Source organism: Festucalex cinctus, chromosome 16 (genome assembly GCF_051991245.1).
Source record: "Festucalex cinctus isolate MCC-2025b chromosome 16, RoL_Fcin_1.0, whole genome shotgun sequence".
Classification (NCBI taxonomy): Eukaryota; Metazoa; Chordata; class Actinopteri; order Syngnathiformes; family Syngnathidae; genus Festucalex; species Festucalex cinctus.
Genome location: NC_135426.1, coordinates 24399094 through 24422677, shown reverse-complemented (window position 1 = coordinate 24422677; position 23584 = coordinate 24399094). Strand labels below are relative to the sequence as shown.

The 23584-nt window shown below is 40.2% G+C and overlaps 1 protein-coding gene across 1 annotated transcript; it reads left to right on the top strand.

Moving 5' to 3' along the window:
* zcchc4 (zinc finger, CCHC domain containing 4) lies at positions 1 to 7059 on the top strand. Its single transcript, XM_077501200.1, has 13 exons — positions 1 to 227; positions 303 to 421; positions 636 to 718; positions 971 to 1243; positions 2297 to 2377; positions 2482 to 2554; positions 2630 to 2780; positions 2866 to 2966; positions 4201 to 4322; positions 4421 to 4496; positions 5428 to 5479; positions 5669 to 5806; positions 6474 to 7059. The coding sequence occupies exons 1-13, from the start codon at positions 89 to 91 to the stop codon at positions 6557 to 6559; spliced, it is 1494 nt and encodes a 497-aa protein (XP_077357326.1). The 5' UTR covers positions 1 to 88; the 3' UTR covers positions 6560 to 7059.
* The last annotated feature ends 16525 nt before the right edge of the window (positions 7060 to 23584 follow it).

Below are 23584 nucleotides of genomic sequence, written 5' to 3'. Positions count from 1 at the left end.
TTACGTACAAGACCACGCCCTTCAAACAGGAACGAAGTTCCCAGCTCAATCGCAACTCGACAACTGAGTCCCCACGTTTAATCGTTTTATGTATTATGTTATAGATATTCTATACAATAATTACCCGCTAACCTCATACATGGATACAGCTGGGCTAGGTGACAACTGTTTGGCATACGAGGTTATTCTCACGGATGACGACACATCAACGCCGCGGTGCCCACATGGTAAACATGAATCCAGACCCAGCTAATCGAACACGAGCCGGTGTCTTTGCGATAACATAAACATTCCGTTTGCAGGACCGACTTTATTATTTGAGAAAGTTGGGAAACTAGGTGAGCGAGGAAGAAGGTTTTACGCGTGCTCGGCTTGCAGAGACAGGAAAGACTGCAACTTTTTCCAGTGGGAGGACGAAAAGGTAGGCATTTGTCATAAAGTCGTTGTTATTATGTCTCGTCTATTTATGCCAGCGATGTATAGTGATAGGCAGATCAATTAAATGTTCGGCCACTAGGTGACAGAAGGTACAAATATCCTGTGTTAATAAATCTGATGTAACGTGTGCCTTGGCTCAATAATGTATACAAATGCCAAATAGCTGATTTTCAGTGGCTGAAAAATTTGATTTGAAGGTGTCAGAGGCCCGATTGTTGGCCAGGGAGGTGGAGAACAATAAGAGGAAGCCCCTGTTCAGCCAGCAGGAGTACTGCGCAAGGTAATTGGAGCAAGGGATATTTTAAGCCTTAAATACAAGACTAAATGTTTTATTGTCTCTTTTATTTTTATTTTTTGTTTTTACAATTTAATTTTATTTTTCAATTAAGACTCCCCAAAGAACCAACACATACTTTTGCGATGTTTTTTTTTCTTTTTTTTCCCCTAACATACATGAACATTAAATAAATCGCTCGCAGCACATGAATGCAAATGAAGGCCGTGAACTATCACTATGCATCACCCCTTGCAGGTTCCAACAGTTTATCTCCCTCCCGCTTGACGAAAAGAAATTCTGCCAGGATTGCCAGCTCCTCCTCCTCACCGACGAGACAGGCACGCATGCCGCCCACGTTTGCGTCCCCGTGACCGCCGCCCGGTTGAGGCGGCCCAGCAAGCTACTGCGTCCCCTGGACAACAAGAAGAGCAACGCGCAGTATCTGTTCACCGAGCAGACCGCCCGCTTCCTGCTGGACACCGCGGTTACCCTCGGCTTCAACAAGGTGCTGTGCGTGGGCACACCCAGGTAAGCCTTTTGTTTTTTGCCAGCGAACTCAACACGGTGTTCCCGAAGTTCATGCTTAACACAAAATATACACGAGATGCAGGTAGGGCTGGGCGATATGGACCAAAATTCATATCCGATATATTTTGGCTTAATGTCGATATACGATGATATTAAATCCCGATAAATATATTCTTCCCCCCGCAAGCAAATTTTGAGTCAAAGCTAAATATAACATGTCACAAATAGTTTTATTTAGGGATGTATATTTTAGCCAATAAAAAAGTCCGATATATTTACATCATCTATCAAACCTCTCGTTCTTGTAGACCGGCCAGCCTTGCTTGGCCCCGCCCCACACTTACTTTCTAGACTAGCACGTAACAATCAACATGTCCTTCTTTTTCTCCATGGCAGAAGATCAAAACATTTAAAACAACAAGGCTCTTGCTCCCCTGAAAATCCGTCATTACGGCAGAGCCGTTTTGAACGAACGTGAATGAGGGAGCAGCTGCAGCAGCAGCAGCTAACGGCGCTAAGCTAACAACCCAGCAAGGCAGCAAAAAGGCTAAAGCCACGGACGGCAAAGTTATGGCATTCATAGCGCGAGACAAGCAGCCGTTTGCGTTTTTGCAAGTTAACAGCATATTTGGAACCATGTTGCATCCTCCCAAGTGGCCACAGCTTGATTGACAAGAACGGACTACAAGTAAGTTTGACCCCCCCCCCCACTTCCTACCTCCTGTGCATGAAAGAGGAGGGGCTGGGGCCGCACGGGGCATCGAGAAGAGCAGAAGCGGAGCACGCGGCGCAAGTTTAACGATATCGATAGAGACGAAATGGCCTAATTCCATATCCCGTTTAAAAATATATCGATATCATTTTTCTATCGATATATCGCCCAGCCCGAGATGCAGGTATTATTTTTGTCCATTTGTTATGACCACCTGGACTGACTTTGAATGTGCGCGACTGTATTAAAAGGCGGGGCCTATTCTGGTGATTGATGTGGGAGTCGGCAAATGTGTGTGCGCAGTAAAACTCTGATTTTATTTATTTATTTTTTTTCGTCAGACTTCACGAGTTGATTAAGTTGGAAAACTTGCACGGAAAGGCGAAGCCAATGAAGAGCCTCCTGCTGGACATCGATTTCAGGTCGACTTGCACGAACCTTCGCAACCGTCGCTGAAAAATCTGCCATGTCGTCACCTTTGAGAACGGGCTGTGCCAATGTCACAACATTCTCATTCATGTCTCAGATACGCCCAATTCTACAGCCAAGATGAGTTCTGCCACTATAACATGTTTAATCATCACTTCTTTGACAGCGAGGTAATTATTAATGATCCCCAAGTTAGCAAAAGTAGCTGTGAGACGATCGCGCGTAACAAATGTGCTCCTGATTAGTCTGCGAGCGCAGAGCTCCGGGCCTTTCTCAGCGAATCGAATGGGGAGAAGGTGGTCATGGTGGCGGACCCTCCGTTCGGGGGCCTGGTGAAACCCCTCGCCAACAGCTTCTCTCGTATCTCACAGGAATGGAAGAGTCAGCAAAGTTCTGGTCTGTGCTTTTCATTCAGCATCCACAACATGATGATGATGATGCAGGAAGTATTTTACTGCTTTTCATTATTACGTACATGTAGACGGCGGTGATCTCGACATGCCCATGATGTGGATCTTCCCGTATTTCTTCGAACCTCGCATCCTCGACTGCATCCCTTCCCTAATTATGCTGGACTACCAGGTGAGAAAGCACTCGGCCACCATTTTGTGCCGAGAAATCTCGAAGTTCAGAATATACAGAACCAACACATCCACTATTTATTAAATTAAATACAATGAAATTTTGTGACTTGGTTGAGTTTGAAATAGCACAAATAATGTACAAAGTTTACAACAATTTACTCTGCCACAGTACTCAGAAGTTGTTTTGAAATTAGACTGTCCTTATAAGAGTCTACAAAAACAAAACAAAACAAAACAAGAACAAATATTAAGCAAAGACGTGTTTCTGTAAAAGGTGTTAATTTGTGGAATCATTTGGGAATTGATCTGAAAAAATGTGACTCACTTCTGGAGTTAAAAAAAAAATGTTTAAAAGTAAAGTTAATAAAAAATTACTTATGTCAGACTAGAGTATGAAAATTGTATATGTGAGTATGTGTAAATGATTTAGATAGGTATTATGGTATATGTTTATGGTAAATGTGAATATGTCTAAGTGCATTTGTATATATAACCTGGTTTATATATTTTATTTTAACTCATTCACTCGCCGCCATTTTCACATTTCGCAATCCCGTTCGCTCCCGTTTGCTGTTTTACTGGATTTGGACTGATTTTGCAAGGCCCACAGAATATTGTGTTCGATTGCTATAAAAGCATGGAACCTATCAAAAGAAAGATTCAAGTCTCTTCTTTCATCAGGAAAAAAAAGGTATGTTTCTATCTGTTTCCGTTTTGCAGCAATTAGCATTAGAAGAGAGCTAAGTTTCATCAGTTTTCACAAATCGATTTAAAATTGTAAGTAATTGAGCTTTTTTTCTACATGGCCCTGGTTGATCTCCTTTGCTCTGCTGCCACCTGCTGGCCGTTTGTGTAATAACTACCATTTCTGCAACCGTTCTTTGCAGCTGAGAGGCTGCATCAAAGCCTTCTGTATGCTCTAGCATAAAAAAACAAACAAAAAAAACGTATAAATACGTCTTTGGGACACAACATTAAAAAACGTATTTACACGTTATTGGGAGCAAATGAGTTAAAAATAGTAAATTAGTATTGTATTAATAATGAAATAAGTTTAATTATATAAAGTAAAAGGGGTAGGACTAGATAATTTTCTAACTTCCTTTTGAACATGTAAGTTATGATTGATTGATTATTTTATTGGGATTTTCTTTTTATTTGTTTTTTTCTCTCTGCTGTTTGCCTGTTTATATGTTCAATCAAATCAAATCAAGTTGTCTTTGTCTCCTTAGGTGGCCTACGACAACCATTCCCTGTACAAGCACGGCAAGACGGGAAGGAAGCAGTCCCCAGTCCGACTGTTCACCAACATCACACCCGCTGAAATTGTCCTCCCCGAGGACGAGGGTTACAGGTCGTCCCACGTTCTCCCAAAAAGTTGGAAAAAAAAAAAAAAGAAAAAAAAAAAGAGTTGCAACCCAACAACGACGCTTTTCTTCCTCATTCTGCTAGATTTTGTGCCATTTGCGCGAGATACGTGTGCTCCCTCAACAAGCACTGTAAAAAATGCAACGTCTGCCCATCGAAGGTAACGTGCCGATTCGTCACTTTTGTCACCGCTGGCCAACCCAAAACAGTGATTTAAAAAAAAAAAAAATGTCTCAAGTCAGAAAACACTTTTGTTGTTTTGAACGCACAATACGTGGTCGACTGCAAATAGCAATATGATATTATGAGTATAAAAAGAATCACGATATTAGTAAAAAATGACAATGCTATGAGATAAAGGTTTAAAGTTAGAATAAAGTCTGAATTTAGAGTAAACAAATAAAAATTGCACTGTCACAAGAAAAAAGCTATGAGACTGAAGTTGTCATTTCAAATGAACAGTCTGAGAAAAAAAAAAAAAAGACAATATGAGAAAAACAAAATTACAATTTTACAAGAAAAGAATCACATTCCGATCATAAAGTTGTAATTTTTCATGATTAAAGTCTGGACTTTTAGAGACTAAAGCCTTATGTTTGCAAAAAAAAAAAAAAAAAAAAAAAAAAAAAAATGAGGATGAAAGTACAATGTTAGGAGAAAATCAACATTACAAGACATCATTTTTATGAGAATAAAATCTCAATTTTACAAGAATATTCTAAGGAAAAAGGTCCGAACTTTACAGTATGAGATAAACCGTGTCAGATTACGGGAGTAAATTTAGAATTCGCAAGATCAACAACAAAAAATGTCTCCATGGATAATGTAAAGGCTACGAGAAAAACATGATTTATTTTAATGACGAAAGTTGTTACTAAAATGAGAAAAATTAATTTGGCGTTTGGAATCAGAATTATAATTTTTGCTAGAAAACCAAGCTTACATTTTACTAGTGTGTTCTTATGAGAAAAAATGGCAATATTACAGAGAGTTCCCCATTACAGGATAAAAAATAATAATAATAATAATATATATATTTTTTTTAACATTTGACTATTTTGATCCTTTTTTTTTTCTTTTTCAATATACAGGATGGACGCCAGTGGAAACACTGCTCTGTGTGTGAGCGATGTGTGAAACCATGTAAGTGCATTATATTAAATTAGGGCTTTGAAAAAAAAAAAAAAAAAAAAAAAAGACATACAGTTTGTAACTAGAACAGATTTTCCAAGTGTGAAAAAAAAAAGTAAAAAAAAAATCCAACCAAATCCCATGTATCTATTTTTCACGAATATTTCTTTTTTTTTTCTTTTCTCCCAACTCTTCCCGAAGCGTGGCGCCACTGTCAATCATGTGACCGCTGCGCCCTCCCGGACCACCCGTGTGACCAAAGTCGAGGCGAGGACGGTTGCTACAACTGCGCCAGCCCGGGACACAAACGCAAATTTTGTCCTTTAAAAGCATCAGCAGGCAAGTCCAAATGAGATGGTCGAACGTTGACTTTGTTATTTTTTGATCAATGAGTTACATTTGTGAAGCACCGTTCAGTTGTATGGAAGCCCAAAAGTGTCAGAATTCAATAAATAAAAAGGCCCTTTTGGAATAACTATCCTTTTGATAAATAACAGACAATTATGTAATATGGACATTAAATTTTAAAATGAGGTGTTAGTATTATTATGAAAAGTGTTATGCTATTCATTAATATGTAACAAATATTTTATTTTGATTAAATATTTCATAATGATTACTATAATTATAATAAAATAAAATATAATATAAAATATATAATATAAAGAAATATATATATATATATAATATAATATAAAATATTATTATTATTACAACGTCATACCTTTTAAAAATAATGACCTTTAATTTATTTTCAAGGTTTTATAAGATAGAATGTACAAAAGCTAAACGATGCTTCATAACGCAAAATTGCTACGAATTGTCACCAAAATTGAAATGCACATCTGTAATCGTGTCAAGTTCAACCTCTGTAAAATATCAAAACAATTGCCACAGTTTATTGGATTTTATGGGCATTATGTTTTTTCTTTTTTCTCACCTACATAAGTTGACATACCCGTCAGGCACAAGTGTACATTTTGATGTGCAATAAATTTCATTCCAGGTCCACATCGAAGAGCGGACGCGTCATCCAGACCAAGCAAAGAAAAGAAGAAAAAAAAAAAAGAACGCGCATGTAGTAAGAAATAAAAAGATGTGAAAAAAAATTGCTCCCTTTTTCATTTGCCACTTTGTGAAGTTGCATTTCCAGTTGAGTGTTCTGACTGCTGACGACTGGAAGCTGGAATTGAAAAATGCCAAGCGAGTGAGCACACAATTTGCCTGGGCATTGAATTTATTCTTGCATCATGAATATACAGCACAGGCCAAAAATTTTTTTGTCTCACTTTACCATTCAATGTTTTTGCTTTATTTTTATGATTATTAACATTGTAGATTCTCACTGAAGGCATCAAAACTATGAATGAATACATGGAGCTATGTATTATTTTTTTTTTTAAAAGGTGATATATTTTTATTTTATTTATTGACATTTTTATATTATATATATTAGGGGTGTTAAAAAAATCGATTCGGCGATATATCGCGATACTACATCGCGCGATTCTCGAATCGATTCAATAATCGGCAAAATCGATTTTTTTTTTTTTTAGGATTCACACCTTAAGCATGGAAGAATGTTATATGAACGGAACATTTAGCCTTAATATTTTATTTCAATGCTGTTCAAACATGAAACAAATTACAACCTCTATAAGACTGAAATTTCAGATAAATAAATAATACATTTTCATATAAATCTTACACTCTACAAGCTTACTGATTAGTATTTTCTAAATTTGAATGAAAAAAAATCGCAACAATCGACTTATAAATTCGTATCGGGATTAATCGGTATCGAATCGAATCGTGACCTGTGAATCGTGATACGAATCGAATCGTCAGGTACTAGGCAATTCACACCCCTAATATATATATATATATATATATATATATATATTTTATTTTTTGTATTTATTTTATGGGGGCGGCGTGGATCAGTGGTATGGCGGTCGTCTCCCAACTCAGAGGTTGTGGGTTCGATCCCAGGCCATTGTGACCACGTCGAAGTACCCTTGAGCAAGATACTGAACCCCCAATCGCTCCTGATGCTGCGTCATCAGTAGGTGAACCGGTAGTACAAAAATGTAAAGTGATTTGAGGGCCTGAAAGGTGGAAAAGCGCAAAATAAATCAAGTGCCATTTGCCATATAACTGAAAAAAAAGTTTATATACCGTAGTAGTTTCTTTCAAGTAGCCACACTTTTACTCTGATCACTGCTTTGCACGATTTTGGTAGAAGACTATTGGAAAACCATTTCAGGTGAATACCTGAAGTTCATCGAGGGAATGCCAAGACTGTGCAAAAAAAGTAATCAGAGCAAGTACATAACTCCATGTATATATATATTCCTCAGAATGGAGTGATTCCATATCTATATCCCTGCACTTGCTCTATAAAAGTAACATTTACTGACTAGCACAATGTTTTTTCTTCATTGCTTTTAGTGCTTGTGAAAGCCAAGATGTTGCACTTTGGAATGACCTTACGATTGTTTCATGCTTTTTTATCTGAGTTTGATCTACAGAATAAAACATCTGAGTGAGTGGTCGTCCAAGATTGGTGATTCCATACTTTTTTGCTAGGGGTTGAATATACACAAAGACAATATCGCTGTAGCTCAATATGAGCACTATTGTCAGCTAAATATTGTGAAAATGTCTCTGCGATTCCTACCCACATTCCAAACGAGTCTTCTATTGTACCCTTACAATTCGTTGGTTTTCCTGCAGCACATCGATTAGCGCACAATTACTTTTATCACAATATCATCAACAAAATAGGGGTACACCAAAATATTCATATTTTGATGTATCATAATTTCACTTCACATTCCTCCCAAATGCAGTCGATATAATGTATTCGCGCAGATTGTTTTGAAAACACTTAAGCCATCGTGTTGCGAGTGAACCGGTGGAACTTGTGGAAAACAAAATAAAACGCGTCAGGAATGATTAGATGGAGCACGTTGTGAGCAAGTCCCGTTAAATGCACGTCACTCCACATTTGCACGTGTTTCACAATTTTTTTAATTTTTTTTTTACACCAAGACCAATAAACTTGTGATAGTTTCTTTTTTTTTTTTTTAAAGCTTTTCTCACAATATTCCGACTTGATTCTCCAGAATTACATCTCGTAAAATTATGAATTTTTGTCCTTTTAAAATTTATACTTTTTTCTTGTGTTAAAATGATTATTGGAAAAAAAAAAAAAGTTGAACATTTTTCCTTGAACCATCATAACTTGATTCTTGTATGTCAAATTTTAAAGTTTGGACCTACTTATTGCAATATTATAACTTATAAAGAGCAAAAAAAAAATTCATAATACCAAGAATTAATTCTTCAAAATGTTATTAGAAATGATAATTACCTCACAATAATTCCAACCTAATTCTGACCTTACAGGAAATACACGTATCCAATTGGCATGATCACGAACCAGAATTAGTTTTTGTTGTTTTGTTTTTTCTCCTGAAGCAATCTTTTCTTCCTTTTACATTCATTGTCATATGTCATGTTTAAAACCTCTTTCGGCCATAAACTGGCGTCAGCAAACAGCCTCATCATCAAAGTGGCATTTTGATTGACAGGCGATCTCGAAGAGTTGTTTTAAATTTTATTGCCGAACAAAAGGCAGGGAGGGCACCAAAGTGCAGCGAGCCAAGATGCTGTCATGTCGAGAGCCGCGTATTGTTGGCGGATTACGGGTGACATTTCTGAAAGATGTCTCACGGATGCCGCATAACTTGATAAAACAGCTTCCATGTCCAAAAGGTGAGCTAGAAAAGGACGACTGGTTTGTGACATCGTCCACCTGGACAGGATTTATCTGAAAAAAGGACTCAATTGACTTTGTTCTGGTTAGGGTAAGTTGATCCTTTAAAAGGTCTTTATTTTATTTTAAAGTTTGTTTCTGACCAATTTTTTTTTTTTTCAGAACTGATTTTTAAAATGAGTTTTTGTAAACATTAGGAATTTTTGAGTATTTTTTCCGAGTACATTTGAATATTTTCCGAGAATTTTCATTGGATCTTAAGACTTTTAGATTTGTAAATTTAATTAATCTTTAGGAAAAAAAATGTTTTTAGTAAAAAAAAATAAAAAATAAAAAATCGTTGTGATTCTTGTCGATTGTGTCTGTTGGAAGTGAATCTGTTAATTTGGCAGGTGCAAAGAGGGAAGCGATGGGTGCCGGGACCGTGATGGTCCTTTTGGGTGAGTAAAAACAAACAAATAAAAAACAGTTCAACTTTCTGTGTGACAAAGGAATGACGTCAGAAGAATAACTGTGCCTTTCAATTGACTCTAGGGACCATTTCATTTGGCATTTGTGTTGGCGGCAACGATGTGACGAAAACCAGAACAAAAGTTGACGTGCCTCTTGTGATGACCCTGAAGGAATCTTTTGTGGAAGAGTTGAACAATCGCAGCAGTGAACAATACAAACGTCTTGAAGCGCAAGTGGTGCACATGGTGCGTACACGTTAACGTGAAAACAAACTCATTATCGGACTTCTTAACTCATTCACTGCCATTGACGGAAAAAGACGTCAAATGATGCATTTTTTTTGCTGGTCTGGGAATGAATGTGTTAATAAATAACTTAAAAAAAAAAAAAATTAAAGTGGCCCTTGCAGCTTTCTATTTTTATGTCTGTGGCCGTCAGAGGAAAAAGTTTGGACACCCCTGCTGTACATTATAGCAACAATTTATAATTGCTTCATTGATTTTTACCATGGTAAACAGTTGCAGGAATAAATTAAAAAATTGTCACATTTTAAATTACAGAAAGAAACAAAAAAAAAACTCATTCACTGCCATTGACGGAAAAAGACGTCAAATGATGCATTTTTTGCTGGTCTGGCAATGAATGTGTTAATGACCTTGACTCTTCTTACAGTGTGACTTCATTTACATCAAAGCATTCAGGACGAATTTCATTAACACCACCCTCACTGGATTTAGGTAATATTTCACGGCTGATTCGAAATTGTGAACATTTGAAATAATCTGCATCCCCCCCATCCCAACTTTTTAGCCCACAAATGGGAAACACGCAAGTGGAAGTGGCACTCAAGTTCAGGAATACATCACATGATGAAATCCCACCAGACGATCAAGTTGTAAACATACTGGTACATGTTGTGAATAGTACCAGCAACCCTTTCAAATTGACTGTTGTTCCAGAATCAGTTGCAGTCATTTGTAAGCAAAGATTTAAAAGATTCATGAATGTACACGGAGCCCTCAATGGCATCATCGCGAATGACTTCCTTTGTGGTCTATTTGCCATTTCCAGCACCTGAAGAATCAACAACATGTAGACCGATAACAAAAACTACAGCCATCTCAGTTGCACCACCAGCTGTGGGACTTACAGCCACTCTGGTGGAACCTTTTGTGGAAGAATTGAGCAATCGCAGCAGCAAAGAATTCAAAGAACTTGAAAGACAAGTGGTGTCAGTGGTGCGTACGATCAACATGTCAACTACTGGAATTTGGTGATTCTTTCACTACAGGTACTCCTATGTTCTAAAGTTTGATTCCTCTTACAGTGTGACTTCATCTTCTTCCGAGAGTTTGGTTCCATTTTCATTGGCACTGTTGTCATTGGATTTCAGTAAGAATAGAAATATACTACCTTTATACCGCAAATTATGCGGCGCACAATTGAAATTGATAACGCATTCTCCTCATTCAAGGCCACAAATGGGAAACACGCAAGTAGATGTGGAACTACAATTCAACAGTTCGGCACCGGTCGAAGCTATCCCAGAAGCCGATGAAGTCATACAAACGTTGAAAGAAGCCGTGACTAGTCCCAACAGCACTTTGAACCTCCCTCTGGATCCAGACTCTATTACAGCCAGTTGTAAGTAGCACCAGATTCTCTGGATGTCAAGTGATTTCAACCCTATCATAATGGACACATTCAGATACACTTCCATGATTAACATTCAGGGTTGGGGAATCTAGGTCCAGAAAGTAAAAACCTTGAAACTGTTTGGCTTTGGCAGACAAGAAGAATACCTTTTTGTCCAAGCGAAAATTGATCTTTTTTTCCCCCAATTTCTATCAACCTAAATAGCAAAAGTACCAACAACCACCCAAAGACCAACGTCATCTATTGGTTTCACAACTACCGCTAATGGTTCATCATCAGCAAGGACCCAAGGGACGGCAACTACTGCCATCTCAGTTGCACCACCAGCTGTGGGACTTACAGCCACTCTGGTGGAACCTTTTGTGGAAGAATTGAGCAATCGCAGCAGCGAAGAATACAAAGAACTTGAAAGACAAGTGGTGTCAGTGGTGCGTACGATCAACATGTCAACTACTGGAATTTGGTGATTATTTTACGACAGTTACTCCTATGTTCTAAAGTTTGATTCCTCTTACAGTGTGACTTCATCTTCTTCCGAGAGTTTGGTTCCATTTTCATTGGCACTGTTGTCATTGGATTTCAGTAAGAATAGAAATATACTACCTTTATACCGCAAATTATGCGGCGCACAATTGAAATTGATAACGCATTCTCCTCATTCAAGGCCACAAATGGGAAACACGCAAGTAGATGTGGAACTACAATTCAACAGTTCGGCACCGGTCGAAGCTATCCCAGAAGCCGATGAAGTCGTACAAACGTTGAAAGAAGCCGTGACTAGTCCCAACAGCACTTTGAACCTCCCTCTGGACCCAGACTCTATTACAGCCAGTTGTAAGTAACACAAGATTCTCTGGATGTCAAGTGATTTCTTGAATGACATTTTCTATATTGATTTTTCTTTGGCAGACAAGAATAATACCCTTTTGTCCAAGCGAAAACTGATCTTTTTTTCCCCCCTAATTTCTATCAATCTAAATAGCAAAAGTACCAACAACCACCCAAAGACCAACGTCATCTATTGGTTTCACAACTACCGCTAATGGTTCATCATCAGCAAGGACCCAAGGGACAGCAACTACTGCCATCTCAGTTGCACCACCAGCTGTGGGACTTACAGCCACTCTGGTGGAACCTTTTGTGGAAGAATTGAGCAATCGCAGCAGCAAAGAATTCAAAGAACTTGAAAGACAAGTGGTGTCAGTGGTGCGTACGATCAGCATGTCAACTACTGGAATTTGGTGATTCTTTCACTACAGGTACTCCTATGTTCTAAAGTTTGATTCCTCTTACAGTGTGACTTCATCTTCTTCCGAGAGTTTGGTTCCATTTTCATTGGCACTGTTGTCATTGGATTTCAGTAAGAATAGAAATACACTGCCCTTATACCGCAAATTATGCGGCGCACAATTGAAATTGATAACGCATTCTCCTCATTCAAGGCCACAAATGGGAAACACGCAAGTAGATGTGGAACTACAATTCAACAGTTCGGCACCGGTCGAAGCTATCCCAGAAGCCGATGAAGTCATACAAACGTTGAAAGAAGCCGTGACTAGTCCCAACAGCACTTTGAACCTCCCTCTGGATCCAGACTCTATTACAGCCAGTTGTAAGTAGCACCAGATTCTCTGGATGTCAAGTGATTTCAACCCTATCATAATGGACACATTCAGATACACTTCCATGATTAACATTCAGGGTTGGGGAATCTAGGTCCAGAAAGTAAAAACCTTGAAACTGTTTGGCTTTGGCAGACAAGAAGAATACCTTTTTGTCCAAGCAAAAATTGATCTTTTTTTCCCCCAATTTCTATCAACCTAAATAGCAAAAGTACCAACAACCACCCAAAGACCAACGTCATCTATTGGTTTCACAACTACTGCTAATGGTTCAACATCAGCAAGGGCCCAAGGGACGGCAACTACTGCCATCCCAGTTGCACCACCAGCTGTGGGACTTACAGCCACTCTGGTGGAACCTTTTGTGGAAGAATTGAGCAATCGCAGCAGCAAAGAATTCAAAGAACTTGAAAGACAAGTGGTGTCAGTGGTGCGTACGATCAACATGTCAACTACTGGAATTTGGTGATACTTTCACTACAGGTACTCCTATGTTCTAAAGTTTGATTCCTCTTACAGTGTGACTTCATCTTCTTCCGAGAGTTTGGTTCCATTTTCATTGGCACTGTTGTCATTGGATTTCAGTAAGAATAGAAATATACTGCCCTTATACCGCAAATTATGCGGCGCACCATTGAATTTAATAGCGCATTCTCCTCATTCAAGGCCACAAATGGGAAACACGCAAGTAGATGTGGAACTACAATTCAACAGTTCGGCACCGGTCGAAGCTATCCCAGAAGCCGATGAAGTCGTACAAACGTTGAAAGAAGCCGTGACTAGTCCCAACAGCACTTTGAACCTCCCTCTGGATCCAGACTCTATTACAGCCAGTTGTAAGTAGCACCAGATTCTCTGGATGTCAAGTGATTTCAACCCTATCATAATGGACACATTCAGATACACTTCCATGATTAACATTCAGGGTTGGGGAATCTATGTCCAGAAAGTAAAAACCTTGAAACTGTTTGGCTTTGGCAGACAAGAAGAATACCTTTTTGTCCAAGCAAAAATTGATCTTTTTTTCCCCCAATTTCTATCAACCTAAATAGCAAAAGTACCAACAACCACCCAAAGACCAACGTCATCTATTGGTTTCACAACTACTGCTAATGGTTCAACATCAGCAAGGGCCCAAGGGACGGCAACTACTGCCATCCCAGTTGCACCACCAGCTGTGGGACTTACAGCCACTCTGGTGGAACCTTTTGTGGAAGAATTGAGCAATCGCAGCAGCGAAGAATTCAAAGAACTTGAAAGACAAGTGGTGTCAGTGGTGCGTACGATCAACATGTCAACTACTGGAATTTGGTGATTCTTTCACGACAGGTATATGTTCTAAAGTTTGATTCCTCTTACAGTGTGACTTCATCTTCTTCCGAGAGTTTGGTTCCATTTTCATTGGCACTGTTGTCATTGGATTTCAGTAAGAATAGAAATATACTACCCTTATACCGCAAATTATGCGGCGCACCATTGAATTTAATAGCGCATTCTCCTCATTCAAGGCCACAAATGGGAAACACGCAAGTAGATGTGGAACTACAATTCAAAAGTTCGGCACCGGTCGAAGCTATCCCAGAAGCCGATGAAGTCATACAAACGTTGAAAGAAGCCGTGACTAGTCCCAACAGCACTTTGAACCTCCCTCTGGATCCAGACTCTATTACAGCCAGTTGTAAGTAACACAAGATTCTCTGGATGTCAAGTGATTTCAACCCTATCATAATGGACACATTCAGATACACTTCCATGATTAACATTCAGGGTTGGGGAATCTAGGTCCAGAAAGTAAAAACCTTGAAACTGTTTGGCTTTGGCAGACAAGAAGAATACCTTTTTGTCCAGCGAAAATTGATCTTTTTTTCCCCCAATTTCTAAAAACCTAAATAGCAAAAGTACCAACAACCACCCAAAGACCAACGTCATCTATTGGTTTCACAACTACTGCTAATGGTTCAACATCAGCAAGGGCCCAAGGGACGGCAACTACTGCCATCCCAGTTGCACCACCAGCTGTGGGACTTACAGCCACTCTGGTGGAACCTTTTGTGGAAGAATTGAGCAATCGCAGCAGCGAAGAATACAAAGAACTTGAAAGACAAGTGGTGTCAGTGGTGCGTACGATCAACATGTCAACTACTGGAATTTGGTGATTCTTTCACTACAGGTACTCCTATGTTCTAAAGTTTGATTCCTCTTACAGTGTGACTTCATCTTCTTCCGAGAGTTTGGTTCCATTTTCATTGGCACTGTTGTCATTGGATTTCAGTAAGAATAGAAATATACTACCCTTATACCGCAAATTATGCGGCGCACAATTGAAATTGATAACGCATTCTCCTCATTCAAGGCCACAAATGGGAAACACGCAAGTAGATGTGGAACTACAATTCAACAGTTCGGCACCGGTCGAAGCTATCCCAGAAGCCGATGAAGTCATACAAACGTTGAAAGAAGCCGTGACTAGTCCCAACAGCACTTTGAACCTCCCTCTGGATCCAGACTCTATTACAGCCAGTTGTAAGTAGCACCAGATTCTCTGGCTGTCAAGTGATTTCAACACTATCATAATGGACACATTCAGATACACTTCCATGATTAACATTCAGGGTTGGGGAATCAAGGTGAAGAGAGTAAAAACCTTGAAACTGTTTGGCTTTGGCAGACAAGAAGAATACCTTTTTGTCCAAGCGAAAATTGATCTTTTTTCCCCCCAATTTCTATCAACCTAAATAGCAAAAGTACCAACAACCACCCAAAGACCAACATCATCTATTGGTTTCACAACTACTGCTAATGGTTCAACATCAGCAAGGGCCCAAGGGACGGCAACTACTGCCATCCCAGTTGCACCACCAGCTGTGGGACTTACAGCCACTCTGGTGGAACCTTTTGTGGAAGAATTGAGCAATCGCAGCAGCGAAGAATTCAAAGAACTTGAAAGACAAGTGGTGTCGGTGGTGCGTACGATCAACATGTCAACTACTGGAATTTGGTGATTCTTTCACGACAGGTACTCCTATGTTCTAAAGTTTGATTCCTCTTACAGTGTGACTTCATCTTCTTCCGAGAGTTTGGTTCCATTTTCATTGGCACTGTTGTCATTGGATTTCAGTAAGAATAGAAATATACTACCCTTATACCGCAAATTATGCGGCGCATAGTTGAAATTGATAACGCATTCTCCTCATTCAAGGCCACAAATGGGAAACACGCAAGTAGATGTGGAACTACAATTCAACAGTTCGGCACCGGTCGAAGCTATCCCAGAAGCCGATGAAGTCGTACAAACGTTGAAAGAAGCCGTGACTAGTCCCAACAGCACTTTGAACCTCCCTCTGGATCCAGACTCTATTACAGCCAGTTGTAAGTAGCACCAGATTCTCTGGATGTCAAGTGATTTCAACCCTATCATAATGGACACATTCAGATACACTTCCATGATTAACATTCAGGGTTGGGGAATCTAGGTCCAGAAAGTAAAAACCTTGAAACTGTTTGGCTTTGGCAGACAAGGAGAATACCTTTTTGTCCAGCGAAAATTGATCTTTTTTCCCCCAATTTCTATCAACCTAAATAGCAAAAGTACCAACAACCACCCAAAGACCAACGTCATCTATTGGTTTCACAACTACTGCTAATGGTTCAACATCAGCAAGGGCCCAAGGGACGGCAACTACTGCCATCCCAGTTGCACCACCAGCTGTGGGACTTACAGCCACTCTGGTGGAACCTTTTGTGGAAGAATTGAGCAATCGCAGCAGCAAAGAATTCAAAGAACTTGAAAGACAAGTGGTGTCAGTGGTGCGTACGATCAACATGTCAACTACTGGAATTTGGTGATTCTTTCACTACAGGTACTCCTATGTTCTAAAGTTTGATTCCTCTTACAGTGTGACTTCATCTTCTTCCGAGAGTTTGGTTCCATTTTCATTGGCACTGTTGTCATTGGATTTCAGTAAGAATAGAAATATACTGCCCTTATACCGCAAATTATGCGGCGCACCATTGAATTTAATAGCGCATTCTCCTCATTCAAGGCCACAAATGGGAAACACGCAAGTAGATGTGGAACTACAATTCAACAGTTCGGCACCGGTCGAAGCTATCCCAGAAGCCGATGAAGTCGTACAAACGTTGAAAGAAGCCGTGACTAGTCCCAACAGCACTTTGAACCTCCCTCTGGATCCAGACTCTATTACAGCCAGTTGTAAGTAGCACCAGATTCTCTGGATGTCAAGTGATTTCAACCCTATCATAATGGACACATTCAGATACACTTCCATGATTAACATTCAGGGTTGGGGAATCTAGGTCCAGAAAGTAAAAACCTTGAAACTGTTTGGCTTTGGCAGACAAGAAGAATACCTTTTTGTCCAAGCAAAAATTGATCTTTTTTTCCCCCAATTTCTATCAACCTAAATAGCAAAAGTACCAACAACCACCCAAAGACCAACGTCATCTATTGGTTTCACAACTACTGCTAATGGTTCAACATCAGCAAGGGCCCAAGGGACGGCAACTACTGCCATCCCAGTTGCACCACCAGCTGTGGGACTTACAGCCACTCTGGTGGAACCTTTTGTGGAAGAATTGAGCAATCGCAGCAGCAAAGAATTCAAAGAACTTGAAAGACAAGTGGTGTCAGTGGTGCGTACGATCAACATGTCAACTACTGGAATTTGGTGATTCTTTCACGACAGGTATATGTTCTAAAGTTTGATTCCTCTTACAGTGTGACTTCATCTTCTTCCGAGAGTTTGGTTCCATTTTCATTGGCACTGTTGTCATTGGATTTCAGTAAGAATAGAAATATACTACCCTTATACCGCAAATTATGCGGCGCACCATTGAATTTAATAGCGCATTCTCCTCATTCAAGGCCACAAATGGGAAACACGCAAGTAGATGTGGAACTACAATTCAAAAGTTCGGCACCGGTCGAAGCTATCCCAGAAGCCGATGAAGTCATACAAAAGTTGAAAGAAGCCGTGACTAGTCCCAACAGCACTTTGAACCTCCCTCTGGATCCAGACTCTATTACAGCCAGTTGTAAGTAACACAAGATTCTCTGGATGTCAAGTGATTTCAACCCTATCATAATGGACACATTCAGATACACTTCCATGATTAACATTCAGGGTTGGGGAATCTAGGTCCAGAAAGTAAAAACCTTGAAACTGTGGCTTTGGCAGACAAGAAGAATACCTTTTTCTCCAGCGAAAATTGATCTTTTTTTCCCCCAATTTCTATCAACCTAAATAGCAAAAGTACCAACAACCACCCAAAGACCAACGTCATCTATTGGTTTCACAACTACTGCTAATGGTTCAACATCAGCAAGGGCCCAAGGGACGGCAACTACTGCCATCCCAGTTGCACCACCAGCTGTGGGACTTACAGCCACTCTGGTGGAACCTTTTGTGGAAGAATTGAGCAATCGCAGCAGCGAAGAATTCAAAGAACTTGAAAGACAAGTGGTGTCAGTGGTGCGTACGATCAACATGTCAAGTATCGGAATTTGATGATTCTTTCACGACAGTTACTCCTATGTTCTAAAGTTTGATTCCTCTTACAGTGTGACTTCATCTTCTTCCGAGAGTTTGGTTCCATTTTCATTGGCACTGTTGTCATTGGATTTCAGTAAGAATAGAAATATACTACCCTTATACCGCAAATTATGCGGCGCACCATTGAATTTAATAGCGCATTCTCCTCATTCAAGGCCACAAATGGGAAACACGCAAGTAGATGTGGAACTACAATTCAAAAGTTCGGCACCGGTCGAAGCTATCCCAGAAGCCGATGAAGTCATACAAACGTTGAAAGAAGCCGTGACTAGTCCCAACAGCACTTTGAACCTCCCTCTGGATCCAGACTCTATTACAGCCAGTTGTAAGTAACACAAGATTCTCTGGATGTCAAGTGATTTCAACCCTATCATAATGGACACATTCAGATACACTTCCATGATTAACATTCAGGGTTGGGGAATCTAGGTCCAGAAAGTAAAAACCTTGAAACTGTTTGGCTTTGGCAGACAAGAAGAATACCTTTTTGTCCAGCGAAAATTGATCTTTTTTTCCCCCAATTTCTAAAAACCTAAATAGCAAAAGTACCAACAACCACCCAAAGACCAACGTCATCTATTGGTTTCACAACTACTGCTAATGGTTCAACATCAGCAAGGGCCCAAGGGACGGCAACTACTGCCATCCCAGTTGCACCACCAGCTGTGGGACTTACAGCCACTCTGGTGGAACCTTTTGTGGAAGAATTGAGCAATCGCAGCAGCGAAGAATACAAAGAACTTGAAAGACAAGTGGTGTCAGTGGTGCGTACGATCAACATGTCAACTACTGGAATTTGGTGATTCTTTCATGACAGGTACTCCTATGTTCTAAAGTTTGATTCCTCTTACAGTGTGACTTCATCTTCTTCCGAGAGTTTGGTTCCATTTTCATTGGCACTGTTGTCATTGGATTTCAGTAAGAATAGAAATATACTGCCCTTATACCGCAAATTATGCGGCGCACCATTGAATCTAATAGCGCATTCTCCTCATTCAAGGCCACAAATGGGAAACACGCAAGTAGATGTGGAACTACAATTCAACAGTTCGGCACCGGTCGAAGCTATCCCAGAAGCCGATGAAGTCATACAAACGTTGAAAGAAGCCGTGACTAGTCCCAACAGCACTTTGAACCTCCCTCTGGATCCAGACTCTATTACAGCCAGTTGTAAGTAGCACCAGATTCTCTGGATGTCAAGTGATTTCAACCCTATCATAATGGACACATTCAGATACACTTCCATGATTAACATTCAGGGTTGGGGAATCTAGGTCCAGAAAGTAAAAACCTTGAAACTGTTTGGCTTTGGCAGACAAGAAGAATACCTTTTTGTCCAAGCGAAAATTGATCTTTTTTTCCCCCAATTTCTATCAACCTAAATAGCAAAAGTACCAACAACCACCCAAAGACCAACGTCATCTATTGGTTTCACAACTACTGCTAATGGTTCAACATCAGCAAGGGCCCAAGGGACGGCAACTACTGCCATCCCAGTTGCACCACCAGCTGTGGGACTTACAGCCACTCTGGTGGAACCTTTTGTGGAAGAATTGAGCAATCGCAGCAGCAAAGAATTCAAAGAACTTGAAAGACAAGTGGTGTCAGTGGTGCGTACGATCAACATGTCAACTACTGGAATTTGGTGATTCTTTCACTACAGGTACTCCTATGTTCTAAAGTTTGATTCCTCTTACAGTGTGACTTCATCTTCTTCCGAGAGTTTGGTTCCATTTTCATTGGCACTGTTGTCATTGGATTTCAGTAAGAATAGAAATATACTGCCCTTATACCGCAAATTATGCGGCGCACCATTGAATTTAATAGCGCATTCTCCTCATTCAAGGCCACAAATGGGAAACACGCAAGTAGATGTGGAACTGCAATTCAACAGTTCGGCACCGGTCGAAGCTATCCCAGAAGCCGATGAAGTCGTACAAACGTTGAAAGAAGCCGTGACTAGTCCCAACAGCACTTTGAACCTCCCTCTGGATCCAGACTCTATTACAGCCAGTTGTAAGTAGCACCAGATTCTCTGGATGTCAAGTGATTTCAACCCTATCATAATGGACACATTCAGATACACTTCCATGATTAACATTCAGGGTTGGGGAATCTAGGTCCAGAAAGTAAAAACCTTGAAACTGTTTGGCTTTGGCAGACAAGGAGATTACCTTTTTGTCCAGCGAAAATTGATCTTTTTTTCCCCCAATTTCTATCAACCTAAATAGCAAAAGTACCAACAACCACCCAAAGACCAACATCATCTATTGGTTTCACAACTACTGCTTATGGTTCAACATCAGCAAGGGCCCAAGGGACGGCAACTACTGCCATCCCAGTTGCACCACCAGCTGTGGGACTTACAGCCACTCTGGTGGAACCTTTTGTGGAGGAATTGAGCAATCGCAGCAGCGAAGAATTCAAAGAACTTGAAAGACAAGTGGTGTCGGTGGTGCGTACGATCAACATGTCAACTACTGGAATTTGGTGATTCTTTCACGACAGGTACTCCTATGTTCTAAAGTTTGATTCCTCTTACAGTGTGACTTCATCTTCTTCCGAGAGTTTGGTTCCATTTTCATTGGCACTGTTGTCATTGGATTTCAGTAAGAATAGAAATATACTACCTTTATACCGCAAATTATGTGGCGCACAATTGAAATTGATAACGCATTCTCCTCATTCAAGGCCACAAATGGGAAACACGCAAGTAGATGTGGAACTACAATTCAACAGTTCGGCACCGGTCGAAGCTATCCCAGAAGCCGATGAAGTCGTACAAACGTTGAAAGAAGCCGTGACTAGTCCCAACAGCACTTTGAACCTCCCTCTGGACCCAGACTCTATTACAGCCAGTTGTAAGTAACACAAGATTCTCTGGATGTCAAGTGATTTCTTGAATGACATTTTCTATATTGATTTTTCTTTGGCAGACAAGAATAATACCCTTTTGTCCAAGCGAAAACTGATCTTTTTTTCCCCCCTAATTTCTATCAATCTAAATAGCAAAAGTACCAACAACCACCCAAAGACCAACGTCATCTATTGGTTTCACAACTACCGCTAATGGTTCATCATCAGCAAGGACCCAAGGGACAGCAACTACTGCCATCTCAGTTGCACCACCAGCTGTGGGACTTACAGCCACTCTGGTGGAACCTTTTGTGGAAGAATTGAGCAATCGCAGCAGCAAAGAATTCAAAGAACTTGAAAGACAAGTGGTGTCAGTGGTGCGTACGATCAACATGTCAACTACTGGAATTTGGTGATTCTTTCACTACAGGTACTCCTATGTTCTAAAGTTTGATTCCTCTTACAGTGTGACTTCATCTTCTTCCGAGAGTTTGGTTCCATTTTCATTGGCACTGTTGTCATTGGATTTCAGTAAGAATAGAAATATACTGCCCTTATACCGCAAATTATGCGGCGCACCATTGAAATTGATAACGCATTCTCCTCATTCAAGGCCACAAATGGGAAACACGCAAGTAGATGTGGAACTACAATTCAACAGTTCGGCACCGGTCGAAGCTATCCCAGAAGCCGATGAAGTCATACAAACGTTGAAAGAAGCCGTGACTAGTCCCAACAGCACTTTGAACCTCCCTCTGGATCCAGACTCTATTACAGCCAGTTGTAAGTAGCACCAGATTCTCTGGATGTCAAGTGATTTCAACCCTATCATAATGGACACATTCAGATACACTTCCATGATTAACATTCAGGGTTGGGGAATCTAGGTCCAGAAAGTAAAAACCTTGAAACTGTTTGGCTTTGGCAGACAAGAAGAATACCTTTTTGTCCAAGTGAAAAATTTATCTTTTTTTCCCCCAATTTCTATCAACCTAAATAGCAAAAGTACCAACAACCACCCAAAGACCAACATCATCTATTGGTTTCACAACTACTGCTAATGGTTCAACATCAGCAAGGGCCCAAGGGACGGCAACTACTGCCATCCCAGTTGCACCACCAGCTGTGGGACTTACAGCCACTCTGGTGGAACCTTTTGTGGAAGAATTGAGCAATCGCAGCAGCAAAGAATTCAAAGAACTTGAAAGACAAGTGGTGTCAGTGGTGCGTACGATCAACATGTCAACTACTGGAATTTGGTGATTCTTTCACTACAGGTACTCCTATGTTCTAAAGTTTGATTCCTCTTACAGTGTGACTTCATCTTCTTCCGAGAGTTTGGTTCCATTTTCATTGGCACTGTTGTCATTGGATTTCAGTAAGAATAGAAATATACTGCCCTTATACCGCAAATTATGCGGCGCACCATTGAATTTAATAGCGCATTCTCCTCATTCAAGGCCACAAATGGGAAACACGCAAGTAGATGTGGAACTACAATTCAACAGTTCGGCACCGGTCGAAGCTATCCCAGAAGCCGATGAAGTCGTACAAACGTTGAAAGAAGCCGTGACTAGTCCCAACAGCACTTTGAACCTCCCTCTGGATCCAGACTCTATTACAGCCAGTTGTAAGTAGCACCAGATTCTCTGGATGTCAAGTGATTTCAACCCTATCATAATGGACACATTCAGATACACTTCCATGATTAACATTCAGGGTTGGGGAATCTAGGTCCAGAAAGTAAAAACCTTGAAACTGTTTGGCTTTGGCAGACAAGAAGAATACCTTTTTGTCCAAGCGAAAAATTGATCTTTTTTTCCCCCAATTTCTATCAACCTAAATAGCAAAAGTACCAACAACCACCCAAAGACCAACATCATCTATTGGTTTCACAACTACTGCTAATGGTTCAACATCAGCAAGGGCCCAAGGGACGGCAACTACTGCCATCCCAGTTGCACCACCAGCTGTGGGACTTACAGCCACTCTGGTGGAACCTTTTGTGGAAGAATTGAGCAATCGCAGCAGCAAAGAATTCAAAGAACTTGAAAGACAAGTGGTGTCAGTGGTGCGTACGATCAACATGTCAACTACTGGAATTTGGTGATTCTTTCACTACAGGTACTCCTATGTTCTAAAGTTTGATTCCTCTTACAGTGTGACTTCATCTTCT

Coding starts and splice junctions, on each gene's coding strand:
- zcchc4 (XM_077501200.1), top strand. CDS start 89: ATGTATTATGTTATAGATATTCTATACAATAATTACCCGCTAACCTCA. Junction 2,555..2,629: donor ATCACTTCTTTGACAGCGAG/GTAATTATTAAT, acceptor GCTCCTGATTAG/TCTGCGAGCGCAGAGCTCCG. Junction 2,781..2,865: donor GAAGAGTCAGCAAAGTTCTG/GTCTGTGCTTTT, acceptor ACGTACATGTAG/ACGGCGGTGATCTCGACATG.